General features: G+C 46.4%; 1 protein-coding gene across 1 annotated transcript in view; it reads left to right on the top strand.

Moving 5' to 3' along the window:
* Positions 1–2,614: 2,614 nt before the first annotated feature.
* BAALC (BAALC binder of MAP3K1 and KLF4) overlaps positions 2,615–27,645 on the top strand; it is a gene marked incomplete at its 5' end in the record, with an annotated part of 85,483 nt that continues 60,452 nt past the window's right edge. Inside the window, one exon of the mRNA XM_080802252.1 lies at positions 2,615–2,774. Coding sequence (XP_080658378.1) covers positions 2,615–2,774 — 160 coding nt within the window. The remainder of the gene's footprint in view (positions 2,775–27,645) is intronic.

Below are 27,645 nucleotides of genomic sequence, written 5' to 3'. Positions count from 1 at the left end.
GCCTGGGTGGCTCAGTGGGTTAAAGCCTCTGCCTTCAGCTCAGGTCATGATCCCAGGATCCTGGGATCAAGCCCTGCATCGGGCGCCTGCTTCCCTTCTTCTCTCTTTGCCTGCCTCTCTGCCTACTTGTGATCTCTGTCTGTCAAATAAATAAATAAAATCTTTAAAAAAAAAAGAAGAAAAGATAATTTATTATACTTTATATATTTACATTTAATTTATTACATTTGTTTCTAAAGTTTTGGGAGAAAATTTAGCACCAACTAAAGAGTTGAAAGAGTACAGAACCAGCAGTCAGAGGCCCCAAGCACAAGGATTGAAACTTCAGGTCTTCCAAAGATCACACTTTACTTTGTGATTTGGGGTGACACCCCAAACCTCTCTGGACTATGATTTCCCAGTTGGTAAAATTAAAGGACTGAATCAACTGATCTTTAACTTTTTCTAGGTCCAAAAAGTCTCTGAATTTGTGGTGTTATGTAACAGCAGAAGAGATTCCATGAAAAAAATAGAATGTTGCTCTGTTGATGATGATTGTGTAGGAATGGTGGTAAGAAATTTGCAGGAAGGTTGCTAGTAACATAATGAAGGAAAAGGGAAGGAGGGAAAAGAAAAAATATGATTTACCAAACTTTCTTCTGTGTGCTAAGAAATTCACAGACATTATCTCATGTGAAAATATATCATTTCAGTGATTTACTCCTTAAGGGATAGAGCTGCCATGTTTCTTCTTGCCCCAGATGTGCATGATAGCTAATACTGAGTGCTTCCTCTGTGCCAGGCACTCTCCCAAGCACTTACACATCCTTAGAGAGTTTATTATCTCCATTCACAAATGAGGAAACTGAGGCACAGAGAGCTTAGGAAACTTGCCCAAGGCCATCCAGTTGGTAAGTGGCAGAGCCAAGCTCCAAACTCAGTGTTGGGCCCTAGATCTGTGCTCTTAAGCACATCCCCATATTGCCTCTTGTCATTCATTCATTAAGAAAATATTTGATGAACACTATTGGAAGGCAATGCCCTAGACTTGGTCTATTTACTAGATGCTGTGTATTATAGACAGTGTCTACATTCTGTACATTATGTAGGGTATAATGAATACTATACCTTTATTCTATATACTTTGTAAGCTGTATTAAACAGTACACACTACAAATGTATATATAATGGGTAACATACACAGTATATTATATATATACTAGCAGTGTTCTGCTATAATAGGTATTTAGTGAATACATGTTGAATGAATGAAAACAATACTCATTCAACATCATGTTCTATTCTGGCAGAGCTGGGTCACTGAGGATTTATTCTTCCAGTTCTTCTCCTTTCCAGACCTCTCCTTTAAGGGCAGTTTCCTTCTTTTACCAGATGTTGTGGCTTCTTTCGGACAGGTAAATTCATTGGCCCACCCAAGTCTGAACTCTAGTGTTCAAATTGCTGAGTGTGCAACAGGGAATGAATGAAGGGCTGACAGCTGGGCAGTGAACACAGGAATGTCAAGGCTGCTGGTGGGCTTGGAGGAGAGCCAGCCCTGCCTCCCAGCCCCAGGGAGAGCTTGTTCTGTTTCACTTTCTTGAAAACAAAGTTCAAAGTCACAGAACTGGAAAGGTGTTAGTGATAGAGTCTAGCCCAACTCCATCAGAAATCATAGGCCCCACTCCTACTCTCCAAACCAGTTAAGACCAGAAAAGGGCACTGACTGTTCCTTAGTCCTTTTTTTTTTTTTAAAGATTTTATTTATTTGACAGAGAGAGATCACAAGTAGGCAGAGAGGCAGGCAGAGAGAGAGGAAGGGAAGCAGACTCCCTGTTGAGCAGAGAGCCCAATGCAGGCCTCCATCCCAGAACCCTGGGATCAAGACCTGAGCTGAAGGCAGAGGCTTTAACCCACTGAGCCACCCAGGCGCCCCTGTTCCTTAATTCTTAATGGCATTACTTTCTGCCCATTGCGGGGGGGGGGGGCTTGTCCTCAGCCCTACTGCTTTTGAAACAAGTGGCCAGAACGCTTGGATTCCTTCCCAAGCGCTCCAGTTCTCCCCAGAATAGATGAATGGAAGGAAGGGAGGAAGGTAGGGAAAAATGAGGAAGGACAGAAGGAAGGGAGGGAGGGAGGGAAGAAAAGAGGGAAAGAAGGATGCTTGCATGAATGGGTGAATAGATGAACGGATGAACAGGGGAGTGTGTGGATGGATGGATGCGCAGGACCCTGGGAGCGTAATTTCAGCCCGTGGGGCCGAACCTCTCTTGGGACCCCGGCTGTCCTCACGTTCTCTGGCTGCAGCTCCTGCGCCCCCGACCAGCTTCGGCGCTCCGAGGGAGGGAGGGGGTGTGGGGGAGGGGAGAGCGGGGCCCGAGGGGGAGGGAAGGGAAACGCGGGAAGGGAGGGCTTGGGAAGCGGGGAGGAGGGGCGCGGGGAGAGGGCGAGGGGGCGGGGGGCGAGGCGGGAGCTGGGCGCCTGGTTGCGGCGCGGGCGGGGACGCGATGCCGCCGCCGCCGCCGCCGCCGCCTGCTCGCCGGCTTGGGCTGCGCCGCCGGGGCTGAGTCGCCGCCGCCGCCGCCGCCGCCGGAGCCGCGAGCCGAAGGGCCGCCGGGCGCGCCCGCAGCGCAGGAGGATGGGCTGTGGCGGGAGCCGGGCCGATGCCATCGAGCCCCGCTACTACGAGAGCTGGACCCGGGAGACCGAGTCCACCTGGCTCACCTACACCGACTCGGACGCGCCGCCCAGCGCCGCGGCCACCGACAGCGGCCCCGAGGCGGGCGGCCTGCACGCGGGTGAGTGAGCGGCTGCCGCGGACCCCGGGCGCGGGGAGGCCGGAGCCGAGAGACCAGCGGGAGGGATGAGGGGCGCCGGGGCAGCCGGAGATTTCCGTGCGAGTGGTAGGCGGTCGAGGGGAGGTGAGGACAGCATACCGACTGGACCGGCCTGCTGGCAGACCGACAGACCCAGGCCCAGCGAGTGGGGTCAGCGCGACACCCTTGCAGAGACTGAGCCTGTCCCGGGAGCCGCGGGCGCTCAGTGCCGGGACCGACGCATCCGCCGCGAGGACAGCCCACCTGGCACGCACACCTGCTCCTCCACCCACCCGCGCCCCGGCGCGCTTGCCTTCGTCTCTGTCCCTCCTCGCCCCCCGTCCCCCTCCCCCGCCGGCCCCGGTGGACCCAATCCGGCCCCCTCTCCAACCCCCCGCCACGCCACCTGGACTCTCTCTGCCTTGATTTATAGACAGGGCGCCTGACCCAGATTGCCTGGGTGGAGTTTTCCTCTTCGCTTCCCCTTCTTTCCCTCGGACTGCGAAAACCAGAATCCTAGTTCGGGGCACAAAGCACGCCCGCTCGCCCCACCATTGGTTCTGCACTGAAGCTCACTTCTCCCCAGCAGGTGTTCCAGAGTGAAGACTTCCTCCCCACCCTGCGGTGCCTCCGTACTTCCTAGGAGGCTGGGCACAGGATGTGGACTGGGGCTGTGCATTACACACTCTTACCATTCCCCCACTAGCAGAAATTTAACAGAAGGATATGCAGAGAACTTTCTGGTCCAGTCACCTAGCAGAATTATTATTTTTTTTAAAGCAGACACTAATGATTATAGAGATGAAAATAGTCTGTTATTGCAGACTGACCTTTAGTCATAAATGTGTTGGTGGAAAAGGAGAACACCTCACTCTTTAGTATATGGATGTTGTCAAAAGCCAGATCATTATTTGCATAAAATACTTTAACTCTTTCCAGATCTGTTTATGTTGTTGGCATTTTTAGAGTATCTTTACTCTTTTTTTTTTTTTATTTATTTATTTATTTGACAGACAGAGATCACAAATAGGCAGAGAGGCAGGCAGAGAGAGAGAGGAGGAAGCAGGCTCCCTGCTGAGCAGAGAGCCCGATGCGGGGCTCGATCCCAGGACCCTGGGATCATGACCTGAGCTGAAGGCAGAGGCTTTAACCCACTGAGCCACCCAGGCGCCCTGTTGTTGGCATTTTTAAATAATGAATTCTGAGATAGAAAATGAGGTTAATTTGAAGCATACTGTATGTTATCAGGAGGAGGAAAGAAATGTGAAATAGTCTTAGAAAGTTCAATACTCCTAAATCCGCACTTCCTTCATAAGGGCTGCTGTTTTAATCTTAAGAATCAGTCTCTCCATCTTTTAGGGCCAAAGCTGGCTCCCTTTCCATAAGAACTTGGTGAGTCCCTTTTTAAAAAAACAACAAACAAACAAAAAAACCCAAAAAAGGGGAGAACTGTCAGTGAAAATGGTGCAAGACAGAACACTGTATTTGTAATGTTTTGCACTCACTGTAGTGATCATAATGGTTACTTTGTGTCATCAGGGCTTTCAGCAAGTTTCCAAATGATGTATTTGTTCAATTCAGTGTCAGAAATGAGGATAAGACATAAGCCTTCATCAGGGACCTGGTAAATGTTAGATTTAACAGCATTTCTTGGGAGGTGTGGTACTTCACAGAGTCAAAAGGCCAGAGCTGCACTCCAAGGAAAAATGGTTGAAAAGATCTAGAATGGAAAAAACAAATAAACAAACAAACAAAAAACAACCAAAAAACCAACAACAGAGTACAGCTTCAAGGAATGGTTGCCTTGCGAACTGGGAGTATATGGTGTGTGTGTATCTACCTGTGGGTATGAGATGGTTATTATGGGATGGCTAAATATTCATTTCCAGTACTTACTCTTTTTTAGTCTGCTATCCTGACTCCTATCCTATCGCGCCTCATCAGAGCGGTCCCTGCAACAGGTGGGGCCTGGGATGAGCATGCTGATTTGTGGTTCCTTGCCAAATATGGGCCAGCCTTGCCAGGCAGGTGATCCTGAAGGCGTCCTTGCTACTGAAGTTTGCCCACTTGGACCCATTTAACCTGGTTCTTCAAAGTGCCTTTCTCATCCCACAGTTGCTCTTTTTTCTTTAGAGAGAGAGAGAGAGAACCTGAGCAGGGACTCCGGTAGGGTTAGGGAGGGGCAGAAGGGGAGAGAGAATCTTGAGCAGGTTCCATGCCCAGCACAGAGTCCCAAGTTGGGCTCCATCTCAGGACCCTGAGATCAAGACCTGAGCTAAAATCTAGAGTCAGAGGCTTAACCACCTGAGCCACCCAGGTGCCCCCCACAGCTGCTCTTTAAAACTCTACCCTATGCCATTGAAACACCCAGCCCAGTCCAAAGATTCCATTTCTTCTGGTGCACTGCCCCCCCCCCCAACTCCATACTCATGTCTACTGAAAAGTCCCATTTAAGCGTGTCTGCTTGTAAATTTTACTTCGGTTTCTTAGTCCAATTCAGACTGAGGGCATGTCACAGGACAGTGTTTGATAAATATTTGTTGGATGAATTCTGCATTTTACTGCAGGATGGGGGGGGGGCGTGTTTTTCTGCCAGTCCTACAATGGAAAGGACTTTCTTGCCTCCCTCTTACTCAAAAAGTAGATCCTGAGCCTCTGGTTCCTGTTTTGGGAGATCATCTCTACTAGCTAGCAGAATTCAATTAAGTTTTAGGTTCAGCTGTTATGTAGGCTGGAATTGAAGACTTAGTCCAAACCACAGTATCTGATAGCCTGTTGCTTCCCTGTGTCATAGCAGCCTGTCTCGCTCTCACAGGAGGAAATTAAATTGGTCTGACATGATTTAGTCCTCATAAAATCAGTTTGCTGGATTGATTTTTACTTCCGTTGTCTGATGGGGATCTCTCCAGGAGAAAGGGAGTCTCTGAGGTTGCCATGCCCAGCCAACACAGCCATCCCGTACATGAGTAACACCCTAGCTTTACCTCAATTTGATTACAAGTCCCTTAAATTATACCCTTAAATATACCTTCTTGTACTGTTAGGTATTTCCCTAATTTCTCTAGGAAATAAAACGTTTCGAATTTCTCTAAAGTCCTTCTATTTTACAGTTTTAAATTGCTATAATGCTTTTATAAATGCACGATTGAGGATTACAAAATTATAGAAACTCAAAGCAAAACAATTTACCTAAATAAATTGAAATACGCAAAATAAAATGAAGAACACTTACTATTACCTTCAGCTAATGTTTATTGATGACTTACCAAGGGCGGGGGACTGTACAAAGCAGCACTTAACAGAACTCATCTCACAGAAGTTAACAGAACTTCGTCCTCATGGCCGGGATGAGGTAGGAACTGTGACTGTCCTTCTCTTACTAGTAAGGGAATGAGGTGTGGAGTGTGCTAGTGACTTCCCCCCATCCAGTTCTGGGATCCAGCTCTGCTTGAATCCAAAACCCATACTCCTAAATACTGCCTTCCTGATTGATGGAAGATTAACTATAGAATTCTTGCTTTTACGGTTGATGGGACTCAAAATCTCCTGTGGTCTCTTGAAACTCCAGTCTGGTCTTGGATACCAGAGTTTTCTTCTACCATAGATGGGACATGTCTTCCCTGGGGAAGGAGGTCCCTTATACCTTAGTGGAGCAGTTCTCCTTGTGAGAAACACTTTCCGCTGCTTTGTAATCTCTACCTGGTGAACTCCACGCCCTTGCAGTCGAGTCTGGTATAGACAACTCTCAATATTTGAAGAAAACTGTTGCATCTCCTCTGACCTCTGGTTCTCCAGTCCGGACACATGCAGATCTTCCGGTCATCTCTCAGACTTTTGGGGACCTGACCATGTGATTCCAGATATGCTACATCCCTTGCATATCAGATTCCCTCCTGATACAAGAGACCTGTGGTTAGCACCAAGCTCTTATGTGTTAGTTGGGCAGCACAGGGCAATGTGCGGGCACTGACTGTCTCTCAGTGCAGGTAAAACAGGTTAGGATTTGTTTGTTTTCCTGCTCTTGTTGCTGCTGTATTACCTCGATGACTCACATTAAACTTGTGATTGATTAAAACCTGTAGATCTTTTTTTCTAGTTGAATTTAAGTCTTGTCACCTCAGAGACATTGTCTGTGCTGTATATCCAGCTCCTGGAACAGTGACTGGAACATAGGTGGCACTCAGTCAATGTTGGCCGAATGAATGGCTTTCCCCCACCCTCCCGCCACGAGTCCTGCAGTCATACTACTGATTTCAGTCACCCAAGTGCAGATTTTTAAATTTATTCCTATTAAAATGTACCTTGTTGGTTTCAGTGTAATGCTTAAATGTGCTGACCTTTATTCATCTTGATAATGTCGTTAAGACAGTATTCTAGCTCTTTGTTTCCCTGTGTCCACAGACTAAAGATAAAAGACGTTTGCTCTCTTATTCATTCAATATACATTAGGCACAAAGTTGGTTAAGATATGTTCCTTGAACTGTAAGAAATGAATAATTAGTGGAGACAGACACAAAGGTAGACACACTTCAGGTCAGCCTGTGGACCATCCTGGAACATAATATGGGAAAGATGCTGGAGGAGTGCAGGGGCCTGAGTAGCTCATTTTGCTGGGGAGTGGGGGATGGGGAGCTGTGTGCATGCAGACAGCCGCAGGAGCGCAGGAGCGCAGGAGCGCAGGAGCGCAGGAGCGCAGGAGCGCAGGAGCGCAGGAGCGCAGGAGCGCAGGAGCGCAGGAGCGCTGGAGCGCTGGAGCGCAGGAGCGCTGGAGCGCAGGAGCGCAGGAGCGCAGGAGCACAGGAGCGCTGGAGCGCAGGAGCACAGGAGCTTTCTGATGGATAAGGCTCCTCCCTCTCTTCTTCCTTCCCTCCCCCAGCTCCTTCTATCTACCTGTTACGCTTGTGGTTATATTTTCCTATAATTTATCGATGAATGCCTGCCCCTCAAGCCTGACAAGCTGTATTTCTTAGATAAGGGGTCTTTTTGCTCACCACCGGATCCCTGTGCCTAACACTGTGCCTGTATAGGACCCCAAGTGACCTTTCTTTAATGACTAAATCTCCTAGCACTTCCTGTGTCCATTGTATTCTCCTGGAGTCTCCAGAGATAATGTTTTCTTTCCTCAGAAGTTCCATCTGCTCGTCCTCTCTGGGTTCTTGTCTACCTGACTGGTTGCATAGCAAGAAGACACCCCCACTTTCCTCTACTCCCTTTGCCAAACACAAGCCTCTTTGTTACCAGGGTCATCTTGCAAAAATCACTACAAAAACAGGTGGGAGCAAACCCAGGCAGTTCATAAAGTTTAGGAAGTCTCATGTGCTTGTGGCCCAGGCCCCACCTGGGCAGAGTGACATACATCGTGCCACAGGCTCTCCAGGGACTGTGTGCAGCCCGGTGGTCACACCGGTCACACCGCCTTGCTCTGTCTCTCCAGGGAGCCTGGGAGCTCTGCTGGCTTGGGCGCTGCGTGATGGATGGTCACACGCCAGCCTGTAAAAATGAAGAGTTGGAGAAATGATCCCACTGAGCAAGTGAAGTTTTATCTTACAACCTCTTTCCCGAGTCTTATCTTAGATAATTTGTCTTGAAATCAGTCCAGTGAACTGTGTCTTTGTTAGACACCAGATAAACTACTCTGACTCTAACCAGAGGTGAATTTAAGGTTCTAGACTTGGGCCCACTCAGAGAAACATAGTCCCCTCTCAGTTGGCATGGAGTCTTTTCCTGGCTTATCCTGTACTCAGCAGTCTCTCAGGCTTAGACCCCTACTGGCCCTGCCTTTGCTTTGGGGTCTATGCGCCCACAATCCCTTCCTGCTGCTAAGGCCATCCTGCCCTTTAATGCAGTTGGACATCTGAGCCTGTCGTTCCTGGCTGGTGACCTGGGCTTGCATCCCGGGAGCCTTTCTGTGTAGGTCCACAGCCTCTAGCCACTCTCAGAAGATCATTTTGCTTCTGTTGCAAAATCCTACCTCTGCCGGGACTCCTGGAGAGATTCTCTGGCTATTCTGAACACCTCCTTGGCTTTCATCTGGAAAGGAGATGGATGGAGTATCCTGAGCCCACATTATGATCTAGCGCCTTTTTCCTTAGCTGCCACCAACATTCCCCTTACATGCTCTCCTCCCACTCTGCCCCACAACCACCTCCATTGCTCTGTTGTTAGGGGCTCCATTGTCTGCCCCCCCCAAATTTCTGTGTTGAAGTTCTTACCACCAGTACATCCAGATGTGACCTTTTTGGAGATAGGGTCTTTACAGAGGTTAAGATGAGGTCATTAATGTGGGCCCTAATCCAGTGTGATTGGTGTCCTTATAAAAAGGGACATTTGAACACACAGACACCCCAAAAAGAACCCCACGTGAAGGTGAAGGTGGAGGTCAGGGTAAGGCTTCTACAAGCCAAGGAGCACCCAAGATTGTCAGCAAGCCACCAGGAGCTGAGAGAGAGGCCTGGAACAGGTTCTCCCTCATAGCCCCTGGAGGGAACCATCCCGATCTCAGATTCCTGATCTCAGACCTGTGCAACAGGAAATTTCTGCTGCTTAAGCTGACAGTTTGTGGTCCTTTTTTACAGCAGCCCTGGAAAGCTAATACAAGTGTCTTTATGAGTACTAACAATGTGAACGTTTGGAAATCGTGAGAGGGTTTCTATCGTCACTGCCTCACCCGTCCTTCGGAGACTGGGTCTATTCCCTTGTCGTTTAAATTCAAAGAGCATTCAAATTACCTAATGTATGTGAGAATTTTACTTTGGGACATTAGTTTCCATAACTGTCTAAACTAACCTCATAAACCATCGTGATCCCCATTTACCAGATGAGGAAACTGAGATTCCGTGAGATGAGGAGATCGAGTAAGGTCACTGGCTGAGGGAGTGGGAGAGCTGGTGTCGGAAGTCAGGTGTCTTGTTTCTAAATCCAGGGCCGTGTCCGTTATGCTGTAACTGCTCAGCGCAGAGTTAGTGCCCTCCTCTATCCCATCTGCCTTTAGCAGTTTGGAAAAAAAACTTGGCGGGGAGAGCCTCCTGCCAGCATTTACGAGGCTGAGGACAGGAGGCCTTGAGCAGACCCAGCAGCCCTGAGGCACCAGTACTGGCCTCCCTCCCCAGGCCGAGTGCCCCGAGTGGGGCTACAGACAGTGCCCCGAAGATCACCTGCATCCCAGGCACCTGATAGCCTCCTTAAAGGTGATCCGGCTTGGGGCAGAATGGTATTTTCTGATTTCAAATGCAAAGATGTTGCTTAAGAAACTTTAGAGAGTGTTAGAGAAGTGCACAGAAGTAACACGTCTGTCAGCATTTGGGACTTTTATCCCTCAGGTCCGGCATCTAGGTGTCTACGGGACAACTTACTACTTCTGTGGGGATTATGTTTGAAGTTTGGGGGATATAGGAGAACTAATTCAAATTTCTTGGAAGCTCAGAGGCCAAGAGAAAAAAGAGTAGTTCTGTTTTTTTTTGTGTTTAGGAAAGTATTTGGAGGTCGTGGCAGCCAAAGGCTACTTTGAACGGGGGAACGGGTAAGGGGTGGGGAAGGCCATGGGTAAATGAAGGGATTTTTCTCCCTTTTTTCCTTTCAGTACTAAGCAAATATAATTAAATTCAGATAAATTATATACGAGGCAAATGCATATTGTGACTCCATCGTTTATGATAATCCTGGCCCCCTGTTGCCTCCCTGCCGCTCCCCACAGCTGGCTAAGGCTGAGTTTTCTATGGGATTTATGGTTGCTTTGTGGATGTGGTAACATGGCCTGTGGGTGTGTGTGTCTAGGGGCCAGCTCTCTGTCTGGGCCTCAGATGCCTGTGAGGTCACATAGACTGGCTGCCCAGTGTTGTGGTTCGGGTCTAACCCCATTCCCTTCCAGCCCCGGATCTCTGTGTCCGATGCAATAGTACCCAGTGTCTGCCTACATCCTGCCGTGTGGTGTCTGTATAAGGAAGCAAAACTGGAAGCCTTAGATTTTTCTTAATCCAACTCCATCTCCTTTATGAATAGTGCCGATTTCTCCCAGAGTCTAGGATTAGGTTGTCTGTTAGTCTCCCTTTTGGGTGATTGTGATCCTTGGTCTTTTTCTGTCTTCGTAGGCATTTTAGTGGGCAGCTGGCAAGACTGAGTGGGTAGCTCGTGGCCAGATGCCCTTCAGCCCCAAAGCCCAACCCGGAGCCTGCTGCGCTTCCCCAAGCCACTGCACCAGCTTGTAACACTTCCTCACACGTGAGACCGCGCAGCCTGATCTGCTGTCGGTTTGTAGTTTCATTTGCTTCCTCTCCTTCGATGAGCCAGCTTCTCACACCCATCATGACCTCCAGTCTCTGGACCTTTCTGGCTCTCTTCTTTATCATCATCCTCTTCCTTGTGGTTTTGCTTGAAGATTATAGTTCAGTGGTTAGGGAATTTGACAGTGATACTGACCAGCTTTGTGACCTTGAGCAGGTTTCTTAGCTTGTCTGGGTTTCAGTTTCCACACTGTAGGATAGGAATCATTGTAGAACGAGTGTGTCCAAAAATATGAAGTGTGTGGCCTCTCAGAGCTGCCATTCAGGTACCTGGGTTCTCCTCCCCTCTTCAGTCTGGCCCTGGGCTCCACCTCAAACCTGGGGTCCATCTTCCCCAGTGTCCCTTACGTCCCTGGTTCCGAGCTGTCTGCCGTTGCTGAAGCAAGTCATGGGTGTTGGTCTTTGCGCCCAATAGCAGTTTGTTCTCCAGAACCTCAGTGTTTTTACCACTTCTTGGCAATTCTGTTAATTCCTTATTAACATGCTGTGACAGTCCCTGTGTAATAGTTCCCAACACTATGCTGTTCTTTCCCTCTGAATACTTAAAAAAAAAAATCAAAGACTGGCTGTGAATTCTCCCATCATTCCCTCCCATCACCTTTGTATGTTCTTCTGGGCACCTCCCCATTTAAAAAACGCCTTAGCTACCGTGTCCTCATCTCTGCCTGTTTGTACTCTAAGTGCACTGATGAGGTTGTTCCTCAGTGTCCCTACAGGTGAGGACATCCCAGGCAGTGCCGTCCACAGGGTGAGGGCTCCTCTGCGTCTCCATGGCCCTCCCAGAGCCCAGGCCACTGCCATGTTTTACTTGAACCTCAGCCGCAGCCTGCTTCTCTTCTTGCCCTTCACAACTCAATCTTCATGTTAGAGGGAGAAAAATCTTTTAAAAACATATACCGGGTCTCGTCCCTCTCTTGCTTAATGGCCTCTGCTAGCTTCCTAATCTGTTATATGTAGAATAAAACCCTAGCAACCCCTTCCCTCGACCTGCATAACCCAGTCCCTCTGCTTCTCTGGCTTTGCTTATCCTGCTCGCTGGCTCGCTCTGGCTCATGATGTTCCAGCCACGTGAGCACCTGGGGCACCTGCTGGAATGTGGCCCCTCCCCCACTCTTTACCTCCTGGACCCCACCTCAGTTCAGATGCACCTCCTCAGAGAGAACAGCCTTCCCCAGTCGCCTGATTGTCTTTTTTTCTTCCGTTCACCAAGCCTGTCACTGTTTGTTGCCCAAATACTTAGCATGGCGCTCAGCGTGGAGTAGGCGCTCAAAGCATATTTGTTGAGTGGAGGGAACCCTCCTCATCTTTTGTATCAGTTAGGAACTGCTTTTGGTGGCAAGAACCAAAACCAGGGGGAATGTGGTTTAGCAAGGAGAGGCTCTAGTGTCTGCACTTCACAGAGTGTCTGGAGGGAGGCAGCTGCTCGCTTGGGATGCTGTCAAGGACATGGGTTTATTACTTGGCCATTCGTGCCGTGTGGATTTCATCCTCGTAGTTGCAAGGCGTTGTCGCGTCTTACTTTAGATACGATGAAGGGGGAAAGGCGCATTCTACCTGAGTCTGTCCTTTTTATGTGCAAAATGATAGCTTTCCCAGAGGCCAGTAAGCTTTGCTTGAGTCTCATTGGCCAGAACCGTGTGACATGGCTATCCCTGGCTGCGAGATAGACTAGAAGATCGGGACTGTTTGTTGGGCATGCACCACGCTAACAGGATCGTGGTCCTTTTGGCAAAGAGAAGAAGGGAAGAACAGATATTGAGTAGGCTGCCAGCTGGGTAACTGGACCTTTCATCCTCAGGCTACCTCCGAGGGGAGACAAGATTGGTAGGAGAAAGGGAAGGAGAAAAGAAAGGAAGGGTGGCTCAGTGGTTTAAGCCTCTGCCTTCGGCTCAGGTCATGATCCCAGGGTCCTGGGATCGAGCCCTGCATCGGGCTCTCTGCTCAGCGGGGAGCCTGCTTCCCCCTCTCTCCATGCCTGCCTCTCTGCCTACTTGTGATCTCTCTCTCTGTCAAATAAATTTTAAAAATCTTACATTAAAAAAAAAAAGAAAGGAAGGAGGAGGAGGAGGAAAGGAAAGCAAGGAGAGGAAGATCTGCTAGAAACCAGAGCAGCATAATTATTGGTATGAAGATTTTGTAATAATATTAATAGTGTTTTTAGTATTACCACATGTTAAGTGAATTCACAAAGGTTGATATTTATTGGGAAAGGCAGATGTGCTAATATTGAGCTGATTTTAGAAATAATACAACAATAGCTTAAACTTAAATCTTTTGGAATAGTCTTTTTTTTTTTTTTTTAAAGATTTTATTTATTTATTTGACAGAGAGAGATCACAAGTAGGCAGAGAGGCAGGCAGAGAGAGAGAGAGGGAAGCAGGCTCCCTGCTGAGCAGAGAGCCCAATGCGGGACTCGATCCCAGGACCCTGAGATCATGACCTGAGCCGAAGGCAGAGGCTTAACCCACTGAGCCACCCAGGCGCCCCTGGAATAGTCTTTTAACATCAGACTCTGTGTGGTGTCATGACATGTGCAAGGGGCGTTCTTTTGTTTTCTGCTTCATTTTCCTGCAGAGTTAATGCCAGCCGGAAACTGACGTGCCCGCTGATACTCTGTGGCACCAATGTCCAATCGGTGGGGATGTTGGTAGAGGTCTGCTCTGCAGGGTCATGCTGATGCTCAGGCTGGGGCCCTGTAGGAGAAGCAACAGACAGCCCATTGGCTCATTTAAAGACTTGACAGTATTTCCTGCGAAAATCTAAGAAACCCACCCTGCTATTGTCTCTAGGGCTTGTGGACTTGAGGGCAAGAGGAAACTGAAAGGATTTGAGGAAAATAGCAGGGCTGTTTGGGAAACGGTCGTCATAACAACAGGGCACAGCCGAGGCTACAATGGAAGTGGCGATTGCCTGCGCACCCTTCATAAGGGGGACGATTTGAGTTGAAGCACAAAACCGAGGCCTCATTAAATTACTACGTGCGAGAACCGCTTTTCAGGACAGTCTTCGGAGCGGCCAGGCTCAGGTGTGCTCAGCTGGGGCGATAAGTGGTGTGTGCGCAAACACAGATGAACACCGCCCCGGCTCCCGAGCATGGCTTCCCTTAGCTGCGTGCACAGCGTGTGCCCGGCACGGAGTGTTTATTACCTAATTCTCTTATCCCCGTTTTACCGATGGGAGAAGTCCGAGAGGCCAGGTGACCTGCACCAAGGCTTGAAGGCTGTAAGTGGCTGAGGGGGGTTGGGAACCCAGCTCTGCCTTCATTCGGAGCCCTGTGCTCTTTCCTTCATGCCAGCTGCCTAAACCCATCACTAGCTCTGGCCCTCATTGCCTTGCAGCTCGACGTCTGCAACGGCGTTGTGACCTGTCCCCCGACCCCCAGTCACTGCCACTCCAGTATCTTTCATGCCATTGCCAGGCGAATATTCCTGAGGCCTAACTGGGACCATTACTGTGTTATTCTCCTGCTCAGAGCCTTTCATGATTTTTCTTTGCCAACTGAATGCAAATGTCTTAGTTGGCATTTAAGGCTTTCTCTTCAGCCTTAGCTTCCACTGACAGTCTGCAGGTCCTCTCCACTCAGCCCAACTCAGGGTTGCCCTTTGCATGGAGTACCTTATCCTCTTATCCCCCTCCCACCTGCTCTGAAAACCCCACAGCTCCTATGTGACCCCTCAGTCACATGTTCCCTTCTAGCACACACCTAGCACACTTACTGTTTTGCATTTTCTTATTTATGGCCGTGTCCTGTGTAATGTCATGCCATATACTCTTACAGACTGTCAGGAAATGGACTGGGGTGGACTCTTACTGGGGCCACCTGTGACGGTCTGGGCTAAGGGAGAAGTTGAATTGCTGGGGATGGTCCTTCAGGTATGGTGATGAGAGGCGCTGTCACCCTGTATCACGTTTCAGCTGCTGGCTGCCCCCCAGCAAGGGGAAGGGAGCTTGGGTGGGGCCGCTTCTTCCACAGAGGGCAGTTCCTAGAGAGGCACTGAGCCGTGAGCCCTCACTGGTCACCCCTTCCGGCCGCTTGAGGATCTGGTGTTAGTCCTGCAGGGAGATCCTGATCCCGGAGGGACCATACTCCGTATTTCCCAGTCAGCTTCCCTGGTGGCTGCACATCAGATTCACTTGGGCAACGTAGACAAAAGGCCCCACCCCCAGGGCTTCTGTAGGGGCCAGAGGCCTGCAGGTTTGGCTAGTTCTCTGGGTCAGGTCAGGGTGGAATTCCCCGGGTCTGAGGTGGGGCTTAGGATGTTGCATTTCTAACAAGGTCCCAGGTGATGCTGGTCCTGCTGGCCCGTGGACCTCGCAGAGGAGCGGGACCTAGATCACAGGGTGGCCAACCTTTGCTGTGAAGGGCCAGATGTCAATATTTTAGGCTTTGTGGGCCACATGACCTTTGTTGCAGCTACTCAACTTCGCTATTTTTAGTCCCAAAGCAACCAAGGGTGGTACATAAACGAATGGCCATGGCCCTGTGCCAACGGCCCCTGCTGTCCTAGGTGATACTGAGGCCCGGCCAGGCTTAAAAGCCACAGTCTTTAACCCTCAAGGCAGCGTGGAAGAGAGACAAGAACAGGGCTTGCAGGTACGAGTCCCAGCCCTCAAACGCTCCTCTAAAGAGCCTAGCACACTGAGCCCTGAGCGCGACTTTGGTGGGCTGACCAATAAATGGGACCAAGAGCATTTCTGACCTTGAAGGCAATTTTTGAAGGTTGTTAAAATATCTCTGATAACATTAGGTCACTAAGGCATTAGATATTTTATTACGCAAATCGTGCTCCTGAGTGGAGTGGGGTCTGGGAATTGGACCGGATCCTGGCCCCACCCGGAGTAAGGAGCCTGGTTCTCTGGGGAGCTCTCCCCGCCTCGGGCTTCCAGGCACCGGACTCCTCCATCCCTTCAGCACAGGGCACGAGGATTCCGTTGATTCCGTGCTGCGAGTGCGGCCTCCAGACGCCTCTCCCAGCTGGCAGTTCTTCTGAGGGTGTGGAGCTGCGTCTGGGGGTACGAGGAATAATCCTCTTCCTGGCGTTTCTCTGAGCTTCGCTTACCTTTCCTTAACTCTCGGTTTCCCCAGAGCCTGTGACGCCGTCTCTGGGAGTTTATAAAGTTGCACACGGGCGCCTGGATGGCTCAGCCAGGTGAGCGTCTGCCTTGGGCTCAGGTCATGATCTCGGGGTCCTGGGATGGAGCCCCACATCGGGCTCCCTGCTCAGCGGGAAGTCTGCTGCTCCCTCTGCCCCTCCTCCCACTTGTTCTCTCAATCTTTCTCTCTCTTACTCTCTCTCTCTCAAATAAAGTCGCCTCACGTCTGGTTGGTTGTGAGTCTGGGCAGCAGATGAATGGGTTGCTGTTATGATGTTTGCTTTTCTGAATCAGGTGTTCCTTTGTAGAGACAGGGGCTTCTACTGGTTACGTAAGGCTGCAGAAAACACCCAGTGAACTTAGAGAAGAGGGATCATTTAAATAGAAGCTGCCAAAAACATTAACAAAGAGACCCAGGGAGAGTGTGCCCAACCAAGCCGGTTAGTTTTATTTTTTCTTCTTTAGCACAGGGATTCAAAATTCAAACACTGATTCTTGTTAGAACCCCCAAATCCCACAGCCACAAACAAAAAAGTCAGTGAGAAATAGAATGAAAACTTACATGAGAAGGTGATTTAAACCTATGTGCGGACACATACACACACACACACACACACACACAATTATATCTTCAACTGAGCATTGCTCTTCCCAGGGACACCAGCTGCTTGCAATTGCTCAAAACAATTCTGGAATCCCTTAACTGTAGACTCAGGCATTTTTTAAACATAAAATTTCAAATACATTCAATAGTTTAAGACCTTAAAATGACACACAGATATTTCAAAAATCTATACACAGTTGGGTGTAACAATGGTATATCAAGCCCCCATGTATGTTATGTTACCCAGCTTCAACAGTTACCAGCGCACGGCGGATCTTGTTTCCTTTCCACCTCTATCGCCCTTCACCAATTGGACTAGTTTGAAGCAATTCCAGAAATCGTGAAACTCCATTCAAAAATACTTCTGTATGGATCGTCAGAAGATGGAGACCCTTTTTAAGAAGATGTAAGATTGAACCAGATGACGTGGTCATTTAAGTTGAAATGGTGTAATATCACCAATTCTAAAGCTTCAACCTTATAACCACAATGCCATTATCACACCTAAAAATTAATGAAAGTTCCTTAATTCTCTAATATAACTGAAATTCAGTCATGTCCAAATTTTGTCAGTGGTCTCACCAGTGTTTTTTCTACGACTAGTTTGTTTGACTTGGGATACAAAAGATGTCCACAATTGTATTTCATTGACCTTTTTCCTTAAATTTCCTTTAATTTATAGATTTCCCATTTTCCTCTGCCACCCTTTCAACTTTTATTTGTTGAAGAAACCTGCTTTTTTGTTCTGTAGAGTTTCCCATTTGGGGGAATTTTGCTGATGGCATGCCTATGGTGTTGTTTAAAAATGTGTCCCTGTGTTCCTTGTAAACTAGTAACTAGAACTGCCGGTTTGATGGGATTCAGGTTCAGTTTCGGGGGCAAGAATGCATCGTAAGTGATGATATACTCTTCTTGCTGCACACATCAGAGAAGGACAGTATCTGGTTATCTCTCATTGCTGTGAGGTTACCATCAGCTGTGCCAACCTGACCCATCCATTATAAAGTATCTCCGCTTCCTGTTGCTGATAATCATCCCCTATATCAATTATTAGGAATTGCACAAACAATACTATTCTTTTTTTTTTTTTAAGATTTTATTTATTTACTTGAGAGAGGAGAGAGAGAGTGAGAGAGCATGAGAGGCGAGAGGGTCAGAGGGAGAAGCAGACTCCCTGCCGAGCAGGGAGCCCGATGTGGGACTTGATCCCAGGACTTCAGGATCATGACCAGAGCCGAAGGCAGTCGCTTAACCAACTGAGCCACCCAGGTGCCCCCAAACAATACTATTCTAACATTTCTTCAACATTAGCTGGAATTCTTTTATAAAGAATACCTTTTGCTTGTTTCCCCTTTGGTTTCCCTGAAAAGGTGGAGTAAATGCCTGTTTTCCCTTTGATGATCAGTTTTCAGTGCATTCCCTAGTTTCTTCAAAGGGGATCAACAGTTTTTGTTTTTGTTTTTTTTTGAGATTTCACTTTTTTATTTGAGAGCGTGTGTGCACGCGCGTGAGAGAGCACACAAGGGGGGAGCGGGGGGTGGGTAGAGGGAGAAACAGGCTCCCTGCTGAGCAGAAAGCCCAATGCAGGACTTGATCCCAGGACCCTGGGATCACGACCTGAGCTGAAATTGTTAGATGCTTAACTGACTGAACCACCCAGGTGCCCCTAGATTGCTATGTTTTAAAGGTTCATATGTTTCATTTTGCTTTTGTGGTAAACCTGCCTTTTTTTTTTTCATTTAAATTTTGTCCTTTCTTATATTTAAGTAAAGAATTTATGTGATTCCAATAGCAAGTTACATTTAAGAAGTCTCATTTTTTTTTTTTTTTAAGATTTTATTTATCTCTTTGACAGACAGAGATCACAAGCAGGCAGAGAGGCAGGCAGAGAGAGAGAGGAGGAAGCAGGCTCCCCACTGAGCAGAGAGCCCGACACGGGGCTCGATCCCAGGACCCCGAGATCATGACCTGAGCTGAAGGCAGCAGCTTAACCCACTGAGCCACCCAGGTGCCCCAAGAAGTCTCATTTTGATCTCTGCCTCTACTCTCTTCCCTTCGTCCTCCTACAGATACTCATTTTATTTTTTGGCTTATCTCTTCATTAAAAGAAAAGTATGCACACATACTACACCCTTTGTTTCTGTACTTTTTCACTCAGTGTATTCCCCTCTTCGGGCCTTGTGTGGTTTGCATTTTCATCCGCAGTGTATGAGACTGCCTGTTTTTCCACATCCTTCCCAACACAGTATATTATCAAACTTAGGGAATTTTGTCACTTTAATAGGTAAGACACTGTAACTCAGGTAGTTTTACTGTGCATTTGTGTGAGTAGGGTTGCTGTTTTACATGATTATGGACACATTGCTGTTTCCATCCTGAATACAATTTGTTGTATCTCTAGGCCTGTTCTTTTGATTGAATTTAGTAGTTGCAAATTTTTGTCTTTTGATGTTGACTGAGATATTTGAAAAACAAAAAAGTCCCTAGCGTTATTGGCAAATAGGGTTGTTGGGTTTTTGCTATCAGATGGAGCAGCTGGGGGCTGGCTGGGCATCTTTCTCTTCTAGTACAGTCCCAGGGCTGCTCCATATGGTCTTTCTGCATGGGCTAGTTTGGGCTTCCTCACAGCATGGCGGCCTCAGGGCAGTTGGACTGTTTATGTAACTGCTCTGAGTTCCAGCACAGTCCCAGCTAAAAAGCAGAAGCTACATTGCCTCTTATGACTTCACCTTGGAATTACGCACTGTCACTTCTGCATTCTTCTGGTTACAAGTGAGTCACAAACCTGCCTAGATTCAAAAGGAGGAGATTAGAGCCCACCCTTGATAAAGGGATGGCAAGATTCTAGAAGATCATGGCAGTTTTAAGAACTGTGAAGGGGCTGAGATTTTCCTTGACTTGTTTGCCTGTGAGTTTCTTGGAAGCGAGTGAGACATGAGACTCCTGGGTCAGAAACAAAGGCCTAGCAAGCTTCACAAGGGTTAGCATGTTTGCTCTGATCCCTTTCCCCAAGTCTCACGGGGGCCACGGAGATGGGTCCAGGTGGACGTCTGCACATGCAGTAGACTGCGTTACTGCAGATTTCTGCACCTGCTAATCTGCTGAAACTCTTCCCAAGAAGAGCGGTCTTGTAAATGCAGTCAGTGCTTCCCTCGAGCTCTCTGCAGCTCTTAGCACTGTGGATCTGGCTCATCTCCTCTGCCCACACCCTCTTCCCCAGTTTGGAAATTGGCTTTTCCCCTTGGTTTCACCGCCCCCACTGCTGGTGATTTTCTCTTCTACCTCTGATTATGTTTTCTCTGCCTCCTCCTTTCTTGGCCCCCTCCTTCCTGGTTCCCCCTCGCCTGCACCCATGGAGATGTGACTCCTCACCCTCTTCTCCCAGTAGTCTTCCCTCATTCAGCATGAGCTCATCCACACCTCTGGCTTCGGTCTTCCCCTGGTGGTGGCTCCATGGTTCTCTCTCCCAACTCCAGACCCACATTTCCAGCTGCTCATGACACATCTAACTGTAGTCAGCCAGGTGCATCAAATTCAGCTTGCCTCAGGCCTGATTAACCTCTTCTTCCACATATCGTCCCTGCTGCTGTGTGTCCTCTCAGTTCACCACGGTCCTCTAGTTGGAGGACAAAATACCTACTTTGCAAGTATTCTGCTTTACTCCCTCTTTCTCTTTCTCTCTCTCTCTCTGCACATCTAACGTGGCATCAGATCCCACAGACCGTCTCTGAAACGTCTCTTGTTATGAATCATTTCCATCTTTCCAGCCCCAGGAATATTACCCTAGTTCAGGCCCTTAATAATGTTCATCTTCAAATTGTTTCCCATTGGCCTTTCTGGATGTAGGGCATCTTGATAACGAGGAAGGCATCCCCCTCCTCTCTCATTCTCCTGCTTCTCTCTCCCCAAACCATAAGCTCATTTTAATCTTACGCATTCCTCAGATAGAGAATGCTCTTTTTTAGCTCTTCCCTTCCTTCCTTTCTACAAATACTCTTCAGCACCCAGTGTGGGGTGGGCACTGTTTTAAATATTGTAGCAGTCAAGAAGACAGCCAAGACTCTGCTCTTGGAGCTTACATTCAGGTTGGGGGCAGTGGTGATGGGCAGAGAAATAAATAAGGTAGGTAATTTTAGATACTGGTAAGCACCATGGGGGGAAAATAATCAAATAGAGAATAACCAGGAGGAGAGTTGGAGGAGTTAACAGATTGAGTGGTTAGGGAAGGCCTCTAGGAGAAGTGGTATTTGAGCTAAGCTGTGAGTGAAAAGCAGGGGCCTCATAAATGTTAGGAGCCAGAATGCCTCAGGAAGAGTCACCAGCAAGTGCAAAGGCCCTGAGGCTGGAATGAGCCTGATGTGATTGAAATGGAGAAGCTACATGGATGGGGAGGGGGAGCACCTGAGGGTGGTTACCATTTTCTGGAATGGGCAAGAATACTGGTAAGGAGACTCCCATAGCCAGCATGTTGGGAAGAGGCAGATAAGTGTTTACTGTTATTCAAAAGTACCTGGTTTTATTTTTTGAAAAAATCTCCAGAGTGCTTAAATAAATATATTTGAATATATCCCTGGGTTGTTGAATTTGTTCAAACCCAATGAACACATTAACCATTAATGAGGCACTTGTACCTCTTTGAAAGCCTGGGAATAATCCTCTTAAAGGGAAATCATACCCACTTAATCTCTTTCTTTGTGTGTAATGCTAAAAACAGCATCTAAACTGGATTTATACTCCACTGATGCCCAAAGAGACTTAGCTTGCCACAGTCACAAGGCATGTAAGGATGCTTTAAGTCTAAATGGACTCTGAAAATACATGTCTTTTTTTTTTTTAAGATTTTATTCATTTTTTTTTGACAGAGACACAGTGAAAGAGGGAACACAAGTAGGGTGAGTGGGAGAAGGAGAAGCAGGCTTCCTTCCGAGCAGGGAGCCTGCTGCAGGGCTTAATCCCAGCACCCTGGGATCATGACCTGAGCTGAAGGCAGATGCTTAATGGCTGAGGCACCCAGGTGCCCCTGAAAATACATGTCTTAACAGTTAATTCTAATGATTAGTTCAAAAGACAAATCAAGAATCTCATTCTAGGAGTGATAATCCTTTTGAAATGTATAATCTTTTTGCCTTCATGAGCTATTTTGCCTCGAATGGTGTTCTGAGTATTTATTTAGTTACCTAGGTTTTAATTTTCTTTGGTCCAGATGATGCTTTTGGGTGATAACAGGAATAGATGGAAAGGACTGGAGACTAAGACAAATCAAGTATCTCTATCCTTCCAATTACAGAAGTGACCTTACTTTTTGCCCTCTATAAATGAATGAATTTCTTTATTAAGAGATTACTTAGGGAGCATTGTCAAAGCCCTGAATATAGTCTTAGTCAGGAGATATCCATGAAGAGCCCTTGGTGGAGTTTACAGTCTAGCGCAGTGCTGTCCAATAGAACTTCCTGTGATGATGGAACGTTCTGTATCTGCACTGTCTGATATCCTAGCTACCGCTCTGGATCACTTGAAATGGGGCTAGGGCAGCTGAATTTCTCATATTCTATAAATGTTAATTTAAATTTACATAGCTCAAATGTAGCTAGTGGCTATCATATTGGAAAGGGAGGCAGAAGAGATAATAACCTGATTCACACAGTTAATTACAATTGTTGTAAATGTTACAAAAGAGAAGACAGGTACCCTGGCAGGTGAAACTGGGAAATGTAGCCTAATCTGAGGCTCGGCTGAGACTTCTCTGAGATATTGATGTTTCTGTTAAAAACTGAAATGCTTGGGATTCACTAGGTTGGGGTTGGTGTGGGCAACATTTTTAGCAAAAGGAAGAGCATGGGGGTGCCTGGGTGGCTCAGTCAGTTAAGCAGCTGCCTTCAGCTCAGGTCCTGATCTCAGGGTCCTGGGATCAAGCCCTGAATCAGGCTCCCTGCTCAGCAGGGAGTCTGCTTCTCCCTCTTCCTCTGACCCTCCTCCCTGCTTGTGCTCTCTGTCTGTCTCAAATAAATAAATAAAATCTTATTAAAAAAGAAAGAAAGAAAGAAAGCAAAAAGGAAGAGCACGCACAAAGTCCTTGCGGGCAGGAAGAGCTTTGCGCTCTCTAGCCAGTGTGATTAAACCATTGTGAAAGCAATGCATGAGAGGAGGCAGAAGAGGGGCTGGAGATCTGGAAGGGCTGGGGGGTGAGGAGTGAATAGGCGGGGCTGGGTCCCATTAGGACCCCATAGGCCGCATTAAGGATCTTGAAGGATATACTAACAGCCCTGAGAAGCCTTCAGCAGGGAAGTCACTTGATCCAATGATATATATATTTAATGTTAAATATTTTCCAGTTATATACATGCACAGATTTTAGAGTCAAACAGTTTCTACAGGGCTTACTATGAAAATCAACAAGTCCGCTGCTGTACTTCCCAGTTTTCAGTTCCCTCAAGGTGAATACTTCCATTTCTTCCAGCTGATTCTCTTGGTTTTTACTTCTGTGTCTCTAAATACTATGCAAGTGTTACTTTCTCCATGTTGCAGTTGAAGACCTGGTCTACTGATTACCCACAGGGAGGGTGAAGGTGTCACTCTTTCTCCTCCACCCCCCACCACTTCCAGTAGAGTTGTAACATAATTAGAGGTTAGAGGGATGGTCAGTGTTTGTATTATTATGACTTTGTAAACACTGTTTACAGCTGAAACATGTAATCTATCGTGATTACTTCTCCTTTCACACACTATTTTATTTTTGAACTAAGAATTTTTTTAAAAATTTGAACTCATCGCTAACTCACATTAAACTATCCTCTGGTTGTGTAAATTTCCTTTTAACATGTATAAGCACATTAGGAATTCCATCGGTTTTTTTTCTTTTTGAAGAAATTGCCCTTGGTGCTTTCTGACCTGCTCCGGTCTGGGCTGCTTACTTTCCAGGCTCACTGCACAGCCCTTGGCTTGGAATCTATCTTCACCATTAACCTGAGGACCCTCTTAGCCTCTGTCTTGTGTTGAGTTGGTACCATATTTCCTGGATCCTGTGTCTTCCTCTTTCTTGGATGGTTTGGGTTTTTTTTTTTTTTTTTTTTTTTATTTGGCCAAGAACATGGTCTAGTAGCTTCCTGTGTGGAAGGTAACACTTGCGACTGCATTAAAAAATTTTTCTTTATGCTTTCTCTCTTCAGTTGATAGTTTGGCTAGATGTAAAAGTCTGGTATGGAAATCCCATTCCTTTAGAGGTATGAAGGTATTACTCCTTGTATGCTAGGGTCCATTGTTGCTCTTGAGAGAATTTCATATTTCTTCTTCTGCTTCTCTTTGTCCTTGGGGGATCTCTTGCATGTGTTTTTGTGGGATTGGGGAGTGGAACAGAGCTAATTGCAGTTGCAATGATGAAATTCTTCGTTTAAAAATTGGAATTCAATGAGCCTGATTTGTTTGGGTTTTGTTTTCTGTTTTGTTTTGTTTAAAAAAGAAAAACACCTCAGTTATGGTGTAGAAAATGGATTTGGTATTTCCTGGTCCTTGTGTATTATATGAAGTACTGGGTAGAATTTGTCTCCCAGGAAGATAGGTGCAAGTCCTAATTTCCAGTGCCTATGAATGTCATCTTGTTTAGATATAGGGGCTTTGCAAGTGTAATCAAGTTAAAATAAGGTTATACTGGATTAAGGCAGGCCTTAGTCTAATGACTGATATCCTTATAAGAAGAGGAGATTAAGACACAGACAGAGAGGAGAAAACACCATGTGAAGACAGAAGCAGAGATTGAAGTGATGCATCTGCGGGCCAAGAAATACCAAGGAAGCTAGAAGAGAGGCATGGAACAGATTTTCTCCCAGGGCTTCTAGAAAGAACCAGCTCTGCCCACATTTTGGTTTCGGACTTCCAGCCTCCAGAACCGTGAGAGAACAAATTTCTGTTGTTTTAAACCCCCAGTTTGTGGTATTTTGTTACGGCAGCTCTAGGAAACTAATACAGGTGGGTATTAAATTACCCAATTTAGTGTTCTTAGAAATGGAAAGTGCTTGGAGAAGCTTTCAGTTTTCCTAGAAATTGAGTGTGCCTTCGGAAATGAAAGGTTATTTTCCCTGAAATAGGAATTTGTTCTCTATATATTTATCTGTCAGTTTCATTGAGTATATGTCTTAATTTTTCTTGAACGTTATAAAAATTGTCCTCGTGTATAGCACACATCTGTATTATTTTTCTGACTAGCTTTTCAAATGCCTGATTTCTTTGGAAAGCCATCAAGTAAAACAGCCAGCTGAAGTGTAGGAAAGCCAATCTGGAAAAAAGAGAGAGTCCAAATATATCTCCATTCCTCTTGATCCAACGCTGGATCTTCCAGCAACAAGGAACCCAGTAGGACTTTTTCTCCACCTCCTACTGCCTCTTCCTCCTGAGCTTACTGGGAACCCCCAGAATCTAAGATTTGGGTCCCCCAAATTCTTCCATGCAATCCAGATTCTAGTTCTTCCACATGGATTTTTCTGAGGACCTGATATTATCTAATTCTGCCACCATGACCAAGTCCCTTACTACTGGTGGCCATCCACTAGGATTATTCAGTTGCCTTGGGAACACTTATTTTATGTTTTTATATTTTAATTCCAATATAGTTAACATACAGTATTATATTAGTTTCAGGGGTACAAGACAGTGATTCAGCCTTTCCATACAACACCTGGTGCTCATCGCAAGTACACTCCTTAGTCCCCTTCACCTATTTCTCCCATCCTCCCACCCACCTCCCCTCTGGTAGCCGTCAGTGTGTCCTCTACAGTTAAGAGTCTTTTTCTTGGTTTGTCTCTTTTTCCTTTGTTCATTCCTTTTGTTTCTTAAATTCCACATATAAGAGAAATCATATGGTATTTGTCTTCCTTTTACTGATGTATTTTGCTTAGCAGTATACTCTCTAGCCCCATCCATGTCATTGCAAATGGCAACATTTCATTATTTTTTAAGACTGAATAATATTCCAGTGAATATATATACCATATCCTCTTTATCCATTCATCAATCAATGGACTCTTAGGCTTCTTCCATAATTTGGCTATTGTAAATAATGCTGTGATAAACAGGGGTGCATGTATCCCTTCGAATTTGTGTTTTTGTATTTTGGGGAGAAATACCCAATAGTGTGATTACTGGACTGTAGAGTAGTTCTATTTTTAACATTTTGAGGAACCTCCATACTATTTTCCACAGTGGCTGTGCCAGTTTGCAACCCCACCAACAGTGTGACCATTTTAAAGAACACATTAGTAAATGCTGGCCAACCACAGGGTCCCATGAAAAGCAGAGAGCAGCAACAAGGAGATAGGAGGAAAGATCTCACCTGCAGATTTTGGGTGTCCCCCACCTCTGTTCACCTCTCAGGTCAGAGTGAGGACCTGGCTGAACTCAGGAAACCTGGGCAGGATGAGCTTCCCACCCCAAAATGAGATTGTGCACGAGAGAGGAATTGACTATCAGTCCAAAGGCCAGTTCTTCACAAGTCAATTTGCCAGGTGGGAAATCCACTGAATGCCTAAGAGCTTTCCCCAACTTGGGGGCCTTGCCTCAAATTTGCTGCAGCTGCTTTGTCTTGGAATGGATAATCCAGGATTGTTTTACGTACAGATAAATGGGATTTTCCTTAAACCACTGTTGCTGTCTGCCCTCCCTCTTTGGACTGCTGCTGGGTTCTGTATCCACTCCCAACTCCTGCCCCTGCCCTTGACTGCTCTCCTGCTGGATAGGACCACATATAGTTCCAGCAAACTTTCCTAGACATGTAAAACTGTTGTCTGATCGTGCTTGGGGGATTGATCATTGGGCTTCCCCCCTTCCCTCACCACCCCCACCCCCCAGTGAAAAGAGTATTTGATCAATTAGTTTTTGGCAAATTGGTCTTTCAGTGAATTGATTTTGGGTGAATTATTTTTTGACAAAATGACCCAGAGCCCGTTTTTTGCTTTAGGAAATCAGTAGACGGTTATGAGGATTAGGTGATTAGGTATCCTGAATTCTGTTCTGCTTTGCTTCTTATTACTGAGGCAAATTTCCACATCACCTAAGCTCCAGTTTCCCTATAAAATGGGGTAATAATGCCAACTTCCCACGTATAAAGAGTGATTGACCCCAGAGATAACCTGAACAGGTTTGTTTTTTTAAATTATAATCTACTTAAGAATGCACATATTAAATTAGGTAAAGCTACCCCTTACAGCTCAGTTATAAAACAAAAAACAATTTACAAAGGCAAGACCTACAAACTAGAAAGCCTACAGTAACATTGTGAATAATAGTATTAATTTAGCAGATAATTTTGTTTTGTAGAAAATGAGTTACAGTGTTGATTTTAGTGGTAGAAAGATACGTTCACTTGTTTTCTATTTCACTTTTGTGCACTTGATGCTTTTAATTTGGGAGCACAGTGGACCAGCTGATGAGTCATCATCTTATCTCAATTATTTTTCATTTTAAAAGTGATGCCAGTTTCATCATCCAGCACATTCCCTGCAAGTCAGTACCTTGAAAGTTGGGAACTGCGTATGACATCTGCTTACAATGGGATGCCATCATTTCCAGTGTACCCCTGCTGTATTTCCTTGTGTGATTATTCAACTCTCCCACTCTCTTCTCTGTTCAAATGACTCAAAAGTCTTCATCTATGATGTCATTTCCCTTCTACATATGCAGCAGTCTCATACTTTGTGTGTGTGTGTGTGTGTGTGTGTATTTCAAGACTATTAAGGGAGTTGGTGCCAATACAGCCTTACAAACAATACCAGTCGGGGCACCAAAATCATAGAATACTACTACATTCGTCTGGATGACCTTAAATATGCGTATTATAATTTTTTCCCACAATTATCATCCAGATAGAAGCACAAGAATATATCCTCAG

Source organism: Martes martes, assembly GCF_963455335.1.
Source record: "Martes martes genome assembly, chromosome: 4".
In the NCBI taxonomy this organism is placed as follows: domain Eukaryota; kingdom Metazoa; phylum Chordata; class Mammalia; order Carnivora; family Mustelidae; genus Martes; species Martes martes.
The sequence above is the reverse complement of the archived record's forward strand: the minus strand, read 5'-3'. Positions and strand labels throughout refer to the sequence as shown.